The following is a 15,658-nucleotide window of genomic DNA, read 5'->3' on the forward strand; positions in this document are numbered from 1 at the left end:
GGATTAGGGAGAACAGAGGGATGACCTCACTGGACAAATGGAGGGGTGCCACAGGGCAGGTGGAGAGGGGGGTGACAAAATGAAGAGGGAGGGTGTGACGGATAGAGGGAGGCAGAGCTGGCAGAGAAGAACTAAGGGCGGAGGGGGCTGGCAGTTTTAGAGAGAGAGAACCTTTCAGAAAGGTAAGTCCAGGCTGTCGAACTCACCATGAGCTTTAGCAAGTGTTATTATAAAGAAAATGGCATCCACAGCTTTCAAATCAGAGTTTTAACATCATCTATCATACTCCAGCATTTACAGACAGAGAAGATTGATAGTACTGTCACGTCTGAACGGGTAATATGAAGCTCAGCACCAGGATCTGAAACTGGGGGAATGTGTAACCTGGCTCCTGTCCAAAGGTAATGGCACTGTTGTGTTGCTCTGTGCCATTTGTTTTCCATCTGGTTCTGTTTTGGTCCCTTACGGTAAGCACTTGAATCTTTAACTGCTAAATGTTCCATTCTGTTCTCTGGCTCTCGGTGCTTGTCTGCTGAGAGCAGCTGTGGGCACTGAAGTGAAAAACTACAGATTATAATTCTAGCCTTTTCAAAAGAATGTATTTCTTTATTTTGTTTTTTTTACTTGTACAATCAGGGGCAATTCATGACCAAACAATGTGGTTTGGAAATACCAGTCAATGTCAAAGGGAAAACAGTCAACTGTCTACACCACCTGTGGAAAAAAATGATCCCATTTTTACTCCTGGACATACCCACTTCTCTACACAACTGCAAAGGAAAAATGTGAGAGCAGAGTGAGCCAGACCAATGCGGGCTGCTCATTCAACAGTAGAGAGAGAGAGTGGGAGGGAGGAGCATATCCAGAAATAGAGAAGTGACTGCCTCACTCATTTGCTTTTTCCATGAAAGGAGAGATTTCCAGTTCACGGAAAGAGCTCCAAATCGGCCTTATGAGAGAATTAAAATGTTCCCCTTCTCATCAAACACTACGGTCAAAGATATTTACTAAAACTCCAATTAATCTGGGTGGGTACATTTAACAGTTACCAAAATGTGTTAACAAGATTTGCCCTTTCTTGGTTGCATCTGTTTTCATTTAACTCAAGGTCCGCCTACTATTTCATGGCCTTCATCTGCAAAATGAAGGCAAGAAAAAGCAAATGGATCTTGAGTCCTACTTTGTCAAAAACTTGTGTTCCCAAGGTCAAAAATGACGTTTGTTGTCACTATTGAACTACTCATCTATGAATCACAGACACACCCTGTCTTTATCCCCAAAGGTACGCATTGAAAAATCTAATAAGTCTTTACAGCCAGTCAACTTGGTCCTTCTTTACTAAACTACAAATTCATGAAGAATCATGCAAATTAGATTTAATGGGCTGGTGTTTTGAATTGTAAGGATTTTAAACTGATTAAATGCCTGAAACATTTACCTGCAAAAACATTTTCCTGATTTCTCTCGTGTTCAGAACCTGTAGGTTTACTGTACCTCTGTTGATTCTGTGTCAAGCAGCAGGCAGCAGTCTGGCTGCCGAGAGTTACAGCTGGTAATAAAAATCTGGGTGTGGGATATAAAAGAGAAACACCCCATCTCAACAGTATCACTGAGATTCACCAGGGCTACTGTAGCGCTGCACACTCGCCAGCTGAGCAACTGCCAAAGAGGGAGAGACCCCCAACTGTTACTTTGGGAATTTAAGGCATGCTTGCCAAGAATATCCAGTTTTCTGATCAACATATTTTTTTCCCCCAGAATTAGTGTTATTTCACTTTTTACATCTTTCATTTGTACTCTTGAAGCAAATAATATGTCTTTTCCCAGAGCAATGTAATTCACTGATTGCAGATTCATAAAATGTTTTACTACATAGTGTCTGCAGATTTCAAAATGCCCTACTATGACCTTTGATACTGGATGATACATCTAAAGCCTATTTCAAATCCAGAAGATTAACAGTCAAAGTCAACTGGAAAATGAATTCCATTGGTCTGAATCTGCACCAACCTGTTACTGCATGAAGAAAAACATTTTACAGACTTAAGAAGCTGCTGCTGTTTTAACCTGCTCAGAGTCCTTGTGAATGGTTTTAAGTCATAAACCAAGTAAAACAGCCATCTGACTAAGAAACAACTTTTTATTAATACAACATCATTTTTGAACAAAAACACATAAATAACTGGACGTAACTTTTACAGTTTCATGAAGACACCACGGGCATAGTGACTGTAAGAATCTAAGAAAAAGAAAACACAGACAAAGTGCACAGTATGTTAAAAGACATAATGCACGTGTGTATTTGTTTAGCACATTAGTGTTTTGTGTTGTTTTTGCATTACTTATGTACACTGAATTAGAATATTATGTTTACTCACAATCATTCATATTCAGTTTTTGGTGGTGCTATGTTCTGTTCTTGAGTTGGTGTTAAACAGTGTGCTGGTGTCATGTGTGTAAGTGTGTGTGTGCTTGTTTTGTCATGACCGGACGTCTTTCCTCCTCTTTGGTTATCTGGTGCTTTATGCCATACTGTATGTATATTTTGTGTGCATTTTAGTTGTAGGTTGTACAACTATTAGAATCATAATGTGCATTTTATCCAGGTGTGTACACTGCTGTTTAACAGCCATCGTTCTGTGCAGTATATATATACATATGTGTATTTTGTACCTCAGTGCTCTTGTTGTACTGTGCCACGCTGTTCTCCTGGTCGATGAGGAAAGGGTGGAAGATGTCAAGGTGGAAGAGCGAAGGCCGGGCTGTCAGCACCAGCCGGTCTTCTCCAACATCCAGAACCAGAGAGCGAGACGATGGCTGCACAGGAGACAAATACACCAGGCTGAGATTGTCCTACACTGAACTTTCAACTGTCTCTGCACTTGTAATGTATTTGAGGTCATGAGATAACATACCATAATATGCTATGACATGCAGCCTCCCTGACTACATTTTTTCACAGATCATACAATGGTGGTTGGCTATGTGAAGCATTCACCTGAATTGAACTTTATACAATTGTGAATGCATGAGCCATTATCATTATTATCATTATTATTATCATACAGTATTATATATGACACAACACCAGCTGACAGAAAAACCTCCTTAAATCAGTTACTGTAGCTTCATCTGTCACGTTTTCATTCTAGTGCAGCACATATACAGTTTACAACAATAACTGTGACAAATGTAACACTCTAAATCTGTGTTAATTTGGTAAATTGCTGGTGGTTTGATTTCACACGGAAGCACAGGCTTCTCTCTTCTCTCCAATAACAACAGCTTTCAGTTGCTTCACAATTCACGCCTAAGAGCACAGCCAACAATTACTACAAGTGTTCCCTCTGAGCTGCACGCCTGCACAATCGCGCACTGCTCCCGCTTTCTCTGCGCACAGCAAAACTATGTAGCGCATACAATTACAGTGTGCGACAGCTGTGCATGTCTGATGTTGCTCACAGTGGTCCAAGGAATTCTCAGGGAGTTTGTGTGTATGCTCAGACACATGAAAAATTAGGGGAAACATTGATTACTACTGTACTGAAGCATTGACTGTGTTATGTAATATCATGCAAACAGCAGTGCCTGGTGGTATAAACTATGTAATAATGCAATCTTAATTTAACTTAATTTCTTTATTTCTTGACAGTAAATTTGTGTTCAAATGGTCTGAATTATTCAATATCTCCCAAACTGTGAGGCTAGGCTAAAATAGAGCCATGGCAATTTGCACCACTACTTGTGTAGTGTTTTATATAGTGTAGCGTGTGTGTGTGTGTGTGTGTGTGTGTGTGTGTGTGTGTGTGTGTGTGTGTGTGTGTGTGTGTGTGTAGTGCTCGTCTCACCACCCCAGGCAGCTTTATTTCTGCAATGAGGTACTCATGGTCACCAGCAGGAGGCTCCACAAGCAAAGTGAACTCTGGTCTGGAGAAAGTGAGAAATGACCGGGAAGATGAGGTGGGAAATAGGTGAGGTGAGAGAATGAAAAACAGGAAAAAACAGAAAAAAGAGACAGAGATAATATGAGCAGAGATATAAATGTATGAGCCAAGTTACTCTGACTTTCCATAGGAATCGTGTCAGGCAGATTAGAGGAACTTCACCTTTTGACCGTAGCAGTGGAGCTCTCCCTGTAAGAAAAGGGACAGGAGAATGAAAAATTTCAGCATCTGATAGAAACCACAAACCCACAAATCTTACACTCTTTGGAAAACTGTCTGTCTTCCTGTTTTTCTCTTCAAAATATACAGCCCTTGGCTTTAAAGAGGACTTAAGCTACAAGCAACTCAATACAAAGATCAGAGGGCAAGGTTTTTATCGAGATTTAACCACTTCAGCTTTCCTTTCGCAATCCGGCAAAACCATACCATGAAGTTGTCTGTTTTCTAAGAAATGTGCTCTGCAAACAGGTGGGTGTCTGTTTTATGTGTTTTATGCCTAAAATTAACAAAGTTTCTAAAAGACACAGACACTACTTTGGATATTGTTGAAGTCTTTGTGCCAAAACATCCTGTCAATCTGTTTACTGTGTATGAGTCAATTCAGAGGGACGTACTGAGGCTGCAGCTCTTGAATCACCGGCCTGCTCTTTGTCCGGATGTTCTGCTCATTAACAGAACCCAAGAACTTTCTGTTCTTGAGTACCTTCCAGTCTGCAGAAATGCAAATGAGACATTCATCAGCTGCTATTAACCTCAGGAATTGTTACAGTCTTTCTCATCACACACACACACACACACACACACACCACCACACACACACACACACACACACACACACACACTCTTACCTCTGCTTAGCTCTAAGCTGTACTTGTTTTCCAAACCCTCTAAGGAGACCAGAATAACAAACTGTTGGAACAAGGGATCCTTCTACAAGGTACGAGAAGAATTATCAATTGTTAATAAAAGTACAAATTGACATTATAATCTATAGGAATGTCTTAATTTCTGTTCCTATGTCTGTCAAGCTTTCTGCACATATGCAGATTGCACTGACCAAGAGCGGCAAACTTGATCTTGAAATGATTAGAAAGGTAAACTAAACAATCCCTTGTTTTCTTGCTAGCTTTCGGTTATATGGTTTTCATGAGTTGGCTGAAACTGAAAAAGAAAACAAACTGGCTGTGGTTGCTACAGAGTAAACTCCCCCAAAATACTATACAGTGGGTGTACTGTTGTGAACAAGGCTTTTATTATAACATAACCTACAATCCCACAAAATGTAGATACTTAAATGCTCCTAGGTCTTGGAAGTAGCACTGTGTGGGGTTACCACTCTAAGTAGTAAACTACTAGTCCACTGTGTTTGTAGCTTACATTAGAGCAGACAAACACACTAATCCAATCCTTACAGTTTCTGGTTAGGGTAAAAACTCCACTCTCTAAATTCTTAAACTGCAGACTATCGCTCATATTAGACTGGACTGGACTAGACAGGCACTATTGGGGTGAGAGGAGTGCAACAAATGTATTTATGATTTTACTTACACAGATCATCTTTGCATATACTGGACTTAAACTACTGAACCAGTTAAAGTTCAATTAGTTCAGGTCAGTTTGCAGAACAATAAATAACATTTAGCATTAAAAGATGACTGAGTCAAGTGTGATGTATTTTAAATAACTAACTTAAAATTATACAGATATCCACTTAAATATAAACTTCGAGGATTTAATATAAATTGTCCCAGGCAAATATTGTAAAGCATTTCCTCTTTTCTCTAATGGCAAAATAAAACTATTATATGGATGAAAAACGAGGCTACATACACACACAAACACACCTGACACCTCTGGAAGAACTCCTGATTGATGACCACGTCATAAGCTGTGCAACCCTGAGAGCCTGAAACACAGAGAGAGAGACACATGAATTCAGTCATTTCAAATACATTTTATAGAGGGAGGAAAAAGGCTGAATTTGATAAACTGCCTGTTATCAAGGTTTTAAAAGAGGAAAATATTAATAAAAGACTGGAAGCTCTTTGGACATAATGACTGATGTGGGAAAATGGCAGCTCTTGGAACACCACATCTATTGTGGGAGAAAGGGGACCCAGGTCAAACAAATTCAGTTTTTAATGCTTCCCCTCTGTTAGCACCACACTGTAAAGTTAAAAATTTTAAAAGGTTAAAGGTTAAAGGAATGACACTAAACTGGTTTAAGTCCTATCTATCTGATAGGCTTCAGTTTGTACATGTTAACAACTACTCCTCCATGTACACAGTTAGTTATCTTTTTTTTTTATTTTATCATTTTTAATCAATACTCCTCCATGTACACAGAAGTTAGACATGGAGTCCCACAAGTGGTCAGTGCGTGGTCCAGTCCTCTTCACTTTGTATATGCTTCCCATGGGCCATCATTATTATGAATCACTCCATAAATTCCCATTGTTATGCAGGATGATACATTATCAGGCTGCCCCAACAAGTCTCTCAAGACTCTGCAGCTGATTCAAAATGCTAGCAGCATGATAATTGACAGGAACTAAGAAAAGAGACCATATTTCTCCCGTGTTAGCCTCTCTACATTGGCTCCCAGTCAAATCCAGAATAGAATTCACTTCAATCTGAGAGAGAGACACCCTCTGTACCTTTAAGAGTAGGCTTAAAACTTTTTGATAAAGCTTATAGTTAGGGTTGGCTCAGGCTTGACTGCCGGGAGATCTCCCCTGATGCACTGAGCTTCTCTCTTTCTCTCTCTCCACTTAATATGGATTCATTTCCCATAAATACATGTCACTAACTCAATATCTTCTCTTTCCTGTAGTATTGTGCTCTTTCCTCTCTCTCTCTCCTCTTCTGTCTCTTTCTGCAGGTATTTCTGCCTCTGGAGCTGTAGAGTCTGATCTGTGATGAGAAGCTTCCTGCTGCTCCTTACAACTCCACTCAACACCTGCTGCTAGAATTAGAAATTACTTGTACTGCTATAAGTTTTATTGCTACATTAGCAGTTAATACTTTAATTATCACTACTATCATTCTATTAATGTATTATTGGTATCACCGTACATTTTTTACACGGAACCCGTGTTATGCTAGGCCATAGGCCATCTGCCTCAACCCAACGAGGCAGGTGGCCGCCCATCCTGAATCCGGTTCTGCTCGAGGTTTCTGCCTCTTAAAAGGAAGTTTTTCTTTGCCACTGTTGCCTAGTGCTTGCTCATGGTGGGAACTGTTGGGTCTCTCTCTGTAAATACCTATTTTAAAGCGTATGGGTCTAGACCTGTTCTTTATGAAAAGTGCCTTGAGATGACTTTTGTTGTGATTCAGCGCTATATAAATAAAATTGAATTGAATTGAACTGAATAGTGTAAACCTGGAGTGCGAGGCCACCAATGTCAGGAGATCACCGGGTCAAGGGAGGGCCTTAAAGGGCCCTCTAGCCTTTGAATAATCTGCTGGAATAATTTGTTAAGAATACACATTTATGAAAACTATTTCTAGTGTTTATGAGTCACCTAAAAACTTGTTATTTTGAACTTCCTAATTTTCCTTGACATGGTGGTTGAAATCAATTTTATTTTTCTCTTGTAATGCACAAATGTTTAGTCTGTCACACTAAAGCAAGGTCAAAGATTTTAGGTAGGTCAGACAATGCTGGCCGGTCCGTATACTCTGGCAAGGGTGGCAACAACTGTGGGCCAACTATTCAAAAAATATCTGAATTAATGAGGAATGTGTCAATCATACTGCACCTACAGCCGCATCCCTCCCCACTGTGGACACTTCTGAAAGGTAAGTTAAGCATTATTTGCTCCCTAGTCATTAAGTTGTTGAATCTCCTGATGATAAGACTTGCATTGGTACTATTTAGTTTGAGTAGCTGAAATTAGATTATTTGTAAAATAGCTGTGCTGTCATGACCCTACTCTTCAAAGAGCCTTTGGAGATCATGCTGTGCTACAAATCCTGTATGTTTGTAGCATGCATTTGCTAGCACAAAATTCAGTATTATGCATACAAAGCTGAGAAAACAGCCACAGGGAAGATTACATGAACGTCTGGCCTGAATATTCTATCTGCTGTCTGGTTACAACATCTGTAGCATCTGTCACTGTCTACTTGACTTGTTATGATGAAACTTCTTGTTGAAACTTCTGAAACAATCTTGTTGGTGACACAAGAAGAGTATCTGTGTGCAAAGCGTATCAGTTCGATTTTCCATTTAAAATTGAATAGGAAATTGGAAAAGTGAATTCAAGTCTATTTGTTATTTGTCAGATCAATGCTTCATGAACATTTCTCTTCTTTTTCGCCCAATAGGTCTCCTGTTTTGCTCCTTGCAAATCCAGATGTTTTGTTTATCCTGTTCTCTGTTGGCTGGTTCTGTTCAGCATAACGCTTGAATGTGAATTGACAGTGAATACAGCTAACCTTTAAACTACAAACAGTTTTATATTGTGAATGGGAATAACAGTCAAACTATGAATTAATTCCCCACAAAGTTAAGTAAGGTACTACATGTGCCTGCTATGAAAAAATATAAATTCAAATTAGCTCATACTGTTGTCTATTTCTGTGTGTGGCTCGCCAAGGCTCATAGGAACTCTGTAGCCACTGGGATCTTCTGATTGGAGCAGCTCCACAAGCTCCTCTCTAGAGAGTTCTGGAGGAGGTGGGACTGAGTTTGACTGACAGATGTTTACAAAGACTTTCTGCTTGTCTGGCTCTGAGAGGGTCTTCACACAGATGCCTGGGAGAGAGAAGAGAGAGAACACAAAGTAAACAAAGAAGGATACAAAGAAATGCTATTAAAATTATGCTCTACTGCATAGGTGTGATTTGTACATGTGATATAACTTGTATTATGAATACATTTACCAGGTTGTGGTCGGATTACTTTAGAGTCTGGATTTTCAGTCTGCATGTTTCCCATTGTCTAAGATAAGCAAAAGAGGAGCAATACTTCTGTTTATATGCAGTTACATCAAAAGAAAAACTATTGCAGGATAAAATGCTTGAGTATCATACAAACAAAGCATGAGGAAGCTCTGTTGCGTTATTGTGACAGTGCTGGCATGACAGAGTACGGAAAAGGTCATTTCAGAGTTTACATGGCTATTTTGCACATTGGAGTATCATCTTCTTTATACTCTGGATATTTCCAGGCAATCGTGACTCGAGGACAAAAAAAAAAAAAAGTGATGCGCTACGTTCTTCTATTGCATTTCAGTGTTTACATGAAGGGAATTATTCTGTCTAAACAAAACTTTGAATTATGTAGACATGGCATTCTTGCTTGGAGTTAAATGAGGATACTGATACCACCATCATCTAGGCTACAACCACTTAGCTTAGCTTAGTATTGTAAGAGAAAAATGAACAAATAAAAGATCATTCAACACGCGGCTGTCTTTTGTATTTTTTATTAAGTACTGTATAAAATGATAGAATATGATAACAGATCAAATACAGAGGAAAGAACAGAGTAAAATCAGAGTCAGTCAGTCTCAGCTGAGAGGACAGAGCTCATGCACAGAGTCTTCCCAAGAGCCATCACCACCTTGAAGTCTCACACACAACGACCCCCACCATCAACATAACATAGACTGTGCAATATGCCTCACTCTGTGCACTTTAATATTTAACTATTTAACTGTACAGCCTTCCTGTGCAATACAACACACCTCTGCAATACATTCACATTCACACTTATACCTCAACCCTGTTTTTTTATCTTCTTTATATATTTGTTTCTGCATATTTTGTATGTTTGCACTGGAAAGGAGAAGCTCTCCAATCTCGTTGTACTTTTAGTATAATGACAATAAAGGCACTCATTCTTCTTTATATTTAAAAATTAAAGCACAACATAGGAGGACCAGGGAAGAATTTTCCCACAGCCTTAAGTGCAGTCAACCCTAATTTCAAGTGATAAAAGTAACAAGGATGATGTCTCTGGAACAATTTGCTCTTTCACAGGTTTTCTGGATGCACCCAATATGAAGCACAAAGTATCAAAGGTTATAAAAATGTTAGAGATGCTAAGGTTAGCAATGGGACACATAAATGCATCAGAGAAGGTTCATCTAAATGCTGCAAATCAATAAAGCTTACATTGAGTCATTAAACACATCTTAATGGCATTTCAGCTCTACAGTCTGTTGCACTTTCAATCTATTCTTTATTTTTGCTTGGCAAAGGTTACGCAATCAAAATAGCTTTAAAGCAGTGTTACCTGTAACAGCAGCTGTTGATACAGCTCCTCTTGCTGCTGTAACTGCAGTTCAGAGTTGAGGAGTGAGGAGTCTGTTGTCATGGCTGTGGGCAAAAAATCAGACAATGACCCAACATCCATATATTAACAATTTTAATAGGTTTTGAACAAACAACCCCCTGTAATGTGAAAGGGTCACTAATACTGCTGCTGTCACTCTCAGCACCATACATAACATCATTATAGAGCAATAGGAAACATAAGGCCAACCCAAAAACAGTGACAAAATGTAAAGAAATGTCAAGTAATGTTAGTGTCGAAACTGTTGAAATTTTGATATGATTTAACAGGGCAAATGTGAGATCATTTGCATGGAATGGAATTTGCATTCACATGTGCACACATTATAATTTGTAATGTTTCTTATTTGAAACTTTTTTGGCTCATGTGCCAGGTGAACAATTTTCATTTACGGGACTTTTGAGTCCAGTGTCTCGGTATCATCTTCTTTATATGCAGTCTATGGTATCAACCCTGAAGAAATTGCATTAGTCGACCCCTAGACTTAGTACCAGGACTGACATTACAGGTGATATTAACTAAAAACTCTCAGCCCATACTTAAAGGTGGGTCTCACGGCATAAAATATCAAGTTATTTCAAATCATACTCTAATAATCCCAGTATTGAGTTTTTCATTAAGAAGAAAGCACGAAAAACATGCACGTTACCTTAGTAATATTATATTTTACCAAGCTCTAAATTTCACGTTATATTATGATTGTATGCACAGGTGAGCAGAAGAGTAGCCATGAGATGTGCTCCATGGGAACCTAGCTATTTGGAGTAGGACGCTGGTGTGCTCTCTTGCCTTCCTATCAAGGCTCACTAATACATACAACAACTACTGGTAAACATTATAAAGGTCGTCGCCTTGGTTAAACGTCTCATTTTAAGGTGCTTTGTCCATGCACTTGTCACATGTCAAGAGACGTTAGCTTAGCTTTAGCTTCCAAGCAATGCCTAGCCAGTCGACTAGCTTTGCTCTTTGTCTCTCCGCGAAATCATTTCACTCTCTCATATGTGTACTGTGTGTTTACTAAGTCGGTCCTCTCGCTTCTCAAAACACGTAAACAAACATTTGTTTACCTTTCCAACCGTGCCGGTAACTGTTGTAAGATGTCACGCCGACGTTCAGCGTTGCAACAACGCCACTTCCGATCTGACTCTTTCAGAATAAAAGCGTTCAAAAAATTCAAACTGACTGTAAACCTGTAGTAGTTTTGCCAAAACTGCACAACCTGTCAAAATAATTACCATTCATTCTGCAAGCGTGATACCTTCCACAGGTCTGCTGTACAGTTTCTATGAGTATTTATAGCTCCTCATTCTCCTAGTGTCTTATCCTTCTGTATTCTCACCCTAACATTAAACAAAAAATGACTCACAGAAATGTATTGATTTCATTTATTTGAAGAATTGTACAAAAAATCAAGGCTACAGTTCTTACAAAAGTACCAGATTTTGTATGAATAAAGATGAACATGAAGTTTATGATATGTGTTCATGTAAAATCCCAGTCTTAAAAGTAAGTAGTTAGAACTGGTGTAATAGAAGAAAAGTACAGATTTAGCTCTGAAATGTGCTGAAGTAGAAGTGTATGAAATGAAAACATGCAAGTAAAGAACAAGAACTTCAAAACTGCTCTGAAGTACAGAGCCACATTATTGTGCACAATGCACACGTGGGGATGCGAGAGGAACACTGGATTAATAATCAATATATACAGCCTCTGTATTTAAAAAAAGAAGGTATCCATCCATCCACCCATCAGCTATACTGTCCCCTAGGGGCTGTAGCCAATCCTAGCTGACACGGGGGGAGGCAGGAAATGTCTTTGTCAAGCTGCTAGTTTAATTGCAGGACTGCGGAACAGAGACAAACAATCAGCCAATTAACGTGCATGTCTTTGGGCTGTTTGAGGAAACCATTTGAACCTAGGCAACAGTACTAACTGGCATGAAAGGAGCATATTATAGCAGTAGTGGTAGCACATGTTCTGCAGCTGGTGCTGTCAGCTTCGCATAGGAAACAGCTTAACTATTAATACTCCACTGTCACTGTGGATACTTATTCCCTCAATCTCACAAAATGTCCATTATTTTCCAGTACTGTAAATTAGTACATATTTGTTTGCTTTTCTGTACACAGAACACTGAGCAGATTTTTAAAATGAAAACATGGGGAGAAAAACAAAATAATGACTAATGTTTTGTTTATGGGTACCTACAACTTAAATTATTAGATATGTGACTAACAGGAAAACCTACATGAATTGAATATTACAACTAGTAAGAAGTGAATGAGGGTGGTTAGAATGCAACACTGAGCAGTGTTTGAGTTGAGTGAATACTATCAAAGGAAAAGCACACTAGCACATTTACATGACCAGTCTTGTGCTGGGCCAGCCAAGTCCTGCATGAGTGGAAGACATAAACTGCGGTCTCACACATAAAAGACACAGCTTGTGCTGACATGAAAGATATACAGTATACTTTTCCAGCCTCCTTTCTTTTTCTCCTCCTTGTTCATTTGTCTGACAGTGGTGGAAGTACAATTACTCAAGTTCTGTTCTCCAAGAAAAATTGGCTCTTAAACTTTATTTACACTTCACCACAACTGAGAGGGAAATGTTGTTCTTTCTAATTCACTGCTTTTCAACGTTTAATATACAACACAGTTGTTAAAGAATAAGCCAGTGGTTTCCACCCTTCTTGACCTCTGACATCTTATGGTTACGTTTCAGGTATCTGTAAGTTGTTAATAGGTCCACCAAATAGTGATTTTCCCTCTAAACACATAGGTTTAATTTCAAATCAAAGATTAGGGAAAAAGGCAGAAGTCCAGTCTGCTTCACACTGATTCTTCAGTATTAATCATCTAAAGATGTCATTTATAAAAATCTATGAATCTGAGGGACCAAACCAGTTACTTTTACTTTAATACTTTAACCACATTTTGAATTTTAGAATTATACTAAAGTAGGATTTTTCATGCATTTTTGTTTGTTTTTTAAATTGCAGTATTGGTGCTTTTACTTGAAGGTACTGTATGGAGAAATCTGAAAACCCTGGTTATTTCTTACTGCCAGTGTTGTAGCAACGCAGAAGAAAGTCTTTGGCAAGGCACTTGGGAGCGAGCATCCTGAAAACTCGACCTCAGTCCTTTACATAGAAATCGATCTATAAAGTGTTATAGGCTATGAGGAAGTTGGGGAATAGCTCATTATTATGTCACATTACAATCTTTTCACACATTGGCAATCAAAGGAACAATTATTACATGTAAACTGCTTGAAATTTTTCCATACAGTACCTTAAAGTAAAGGATCTGAATATGTCCTCACTGCTGCCATGTGGGCATCAACTGAACTAGAGTTAAGCAGCTTTTTGCATAATGTAGTGTTGCTCTATGCAGATCATTTGGTACCAGTCCTTCACGGTTCCCCTTGTTTTGTAGCATAAGTATCTGCAGTGTTTGCTTGTCTGCGACTCAGCATTGTGTGTGTTCTGTCTCACAGAGAGAAAACAAAGGATCACGTAAATTCAAGTCTCATAAGCCATACACTTTGCCAATACTGGGTGCCAACCGCTGGGACTAGTGTTAAAGCATATCAACAGTAAAAGAACAGACGTTTTGGACTTTGCACAGTGACTGTTATAGAAATTACACATACAAGTATATAAAAAAAACAGAACACTATGAAGGGACCCCTCTACACATTTGTATACATGCGGCCTGGAGAAGCATAAATCCATCTAAGTTAATGGTGAAATATCACGGGATAAGTGAACGCTTTGACCTGCTGGTGGTGGTCATGGGACTACCATATTTCTGAGACGTCATATTACTTATTTTCAGCATTTCAGTATTTCTTTTTTTCCCCACGGATGACGTGCGTTCCTACAGTGCTCTAACCCTAAGCATTTGCCTTCTGCATGTGACAGAAGCCAGCTCCAGCCTCTGCTTGCTTGAGGGCATTTCTAATATCATCTGGAATAATGCTTTCAATTAATTTGAACAGCTTTTATACTGCAGTGTGACAAAATAGATCTTTGATGTCTGTTCCTGTCTTTTTTCAGACAGAACAAGTAATTCCTCAGTATTAAGGCTCATTCATGAGCTTGATACACAACCCTCTTTCTGTTTGCACACTGACTTACATGATCTTGGCAAGAGTACATAGTCCTAACTTTTAGAGTATTTTGAAAGTTACGCCATTTTGGTATTTCATGCTCTGTGCCTCAGCATATTCAATCTGAAAAAAATAATGGCTCTTACATTATAGCAATCTTTGAGTAGGTTTGAGTAGTATTGAATAGTATAATACAGACTGTGTGGTACATATAGCCCTTTTAACACACAAGTGCCCAAACTGCAAAAGTTCAAAAGTAAGTCACTGAGCAGCTGTATGTTGTTTCCACATTAGTTTGTGTAGCTCAGGGATGACTGAAAAATGTGACTGTGCAAGTGAAGAAAACAACAATGCTCAAACCAAAGCTGAAATCTATCAGGTACATCAAAGGTAGTTTGTTTGCCAAGTTGGTTATATTCTAAAAAAGCCGAAGTGCATGGGAAAACTGGACTGTAGACCGTGTAGCAGTAGTATTGTGGATGACTAGAAAATAAATGTTGGAGAAAAAACTGACTGCACAGCAAGTCAATAATGCTCTCCAGGATATAGGCATACATGCTAGTCAACAATAAAGAAAAGACTTCACAACCATAACCACAGAGGATTCACCACAAGTTGTAAATATTCAAAAACAGAAATGTCAGAATGCAGTTCATTAAAATCATACAAAACGTAACGAGTAGAACAAAGTTCTGTGTACTGATGAATCAAAAATCAACCTCTATCAGAATGATTCAAAGAGGAAAGTCAAAAAAGAAAAAGGAAACGCTCATGAGGTGAGGGCTAGGAGAGTGTCACCAAGAAAAGTACAAAGAGCTTCTAATGATATCTGTGCAATGTTGTCAGTATGGATTTTCCTCAAAATTTTAAATATGATGATTTAATTTGTCTTCATGCGTATCTGTCCAATTACTTTTGAACCCGTAAACTTTGGGCATCATGTGTTAAAAGGGCTTCATCTTCCACATAGTTCTCTCTATATTGATGTAAACCTATTCAAATTAAAGCTGAAACTCTGCACTTTACTCTGATGCCCATCATTTTATTTCAAACTGAATGTACTGAAACACAGAGCCTCAAGAAAATAAATCTGGACTGTATGAAACACTTGGTCCAGAAAATTGACATTCTATTTCATACTCACTTTCAAATTTCAGTCATAAACATCGATAGACATGAAGATTCAATAGCTTCTATACAGAACGCGAAAATTGTGACATATAAATACATCATCCCACCATACTATTTCATCCAGAATGACATTGGTAACAAAACAAATTAAGCTTTTCCCATCATC

At 38.7% G+C, this 15,658-nt stretch overlaps 1 protein-coding gene and 1 long non-coding RNA gene across 2 annotated transcripts; one reads left to right on the top strand and one right to left on the bottom strand.

Annotated features, from left to right (window-relative positions):
* Nucleotides 1–2,122: 2,122 nt before the first annotated feature.
* pih1d1 (PIH1 domain containing 1) lies at nucleotides 2,123–11,393 on the bottom strand. The gene is made up of 11 exons (XM_018698535.2): nucleotides 11,316–11,393; nucleotides 10,189–10,271; nucleotides 8,832–8,889; nucleotides 8,515–8,703; nucleotides 5,789–5,850; nucleotides 4,793–4,874; nucleotides 4,559–4,655; nucleotides 4,107–4,133; nucleotides 3,849–3,927; nucleotides 2,674–2,817; nucleotides 2,123–2,239 (listed from the first exon to the last, which is right to left on the bottom strand). The coding sequence occupies exons 2-11, from the start codon at nucleotides 10,267–10,269 to the stop codon at nucleotides 2,204–2,206; spliced, it is 855 nt and encodes a 284-aa protein (XP_018554051.1). The 5' UTR covers nucleotides 10,270–10,271; nucleotides 11,316–11,393; the 3' UTR covers nucleotides 2,123–2,203.
* Nucleotides 5,857–8,094, top strand: LOC127142960 (uncharacterized). Its single transcript, XR_007814092.1, has 2 exons — nucleotides 5,857–6,235; nucleotides 6,294–8,094. It is a non-coding gene; the product is annotated as an uncharacterized LOC127142960 (long non-coding RNA).
* Nucleotides 11,394–15,658: the final 4,265 nt, after the last annotated feature.

This window comes from Lates calcarifer, linkage group LG11, assembly GCF_001640805.2.
Source record: "Lates calcarifer isolate ASB-BC8 linkage group LG11, TLL_Latcal_v3, whole genome shotgun sequence".
Classification (NCBI taxonomy): Eukaryota; Metazoa; Chordata; class Actinopteri; family Centropomidae; genus Lates; species Lates calcarifer.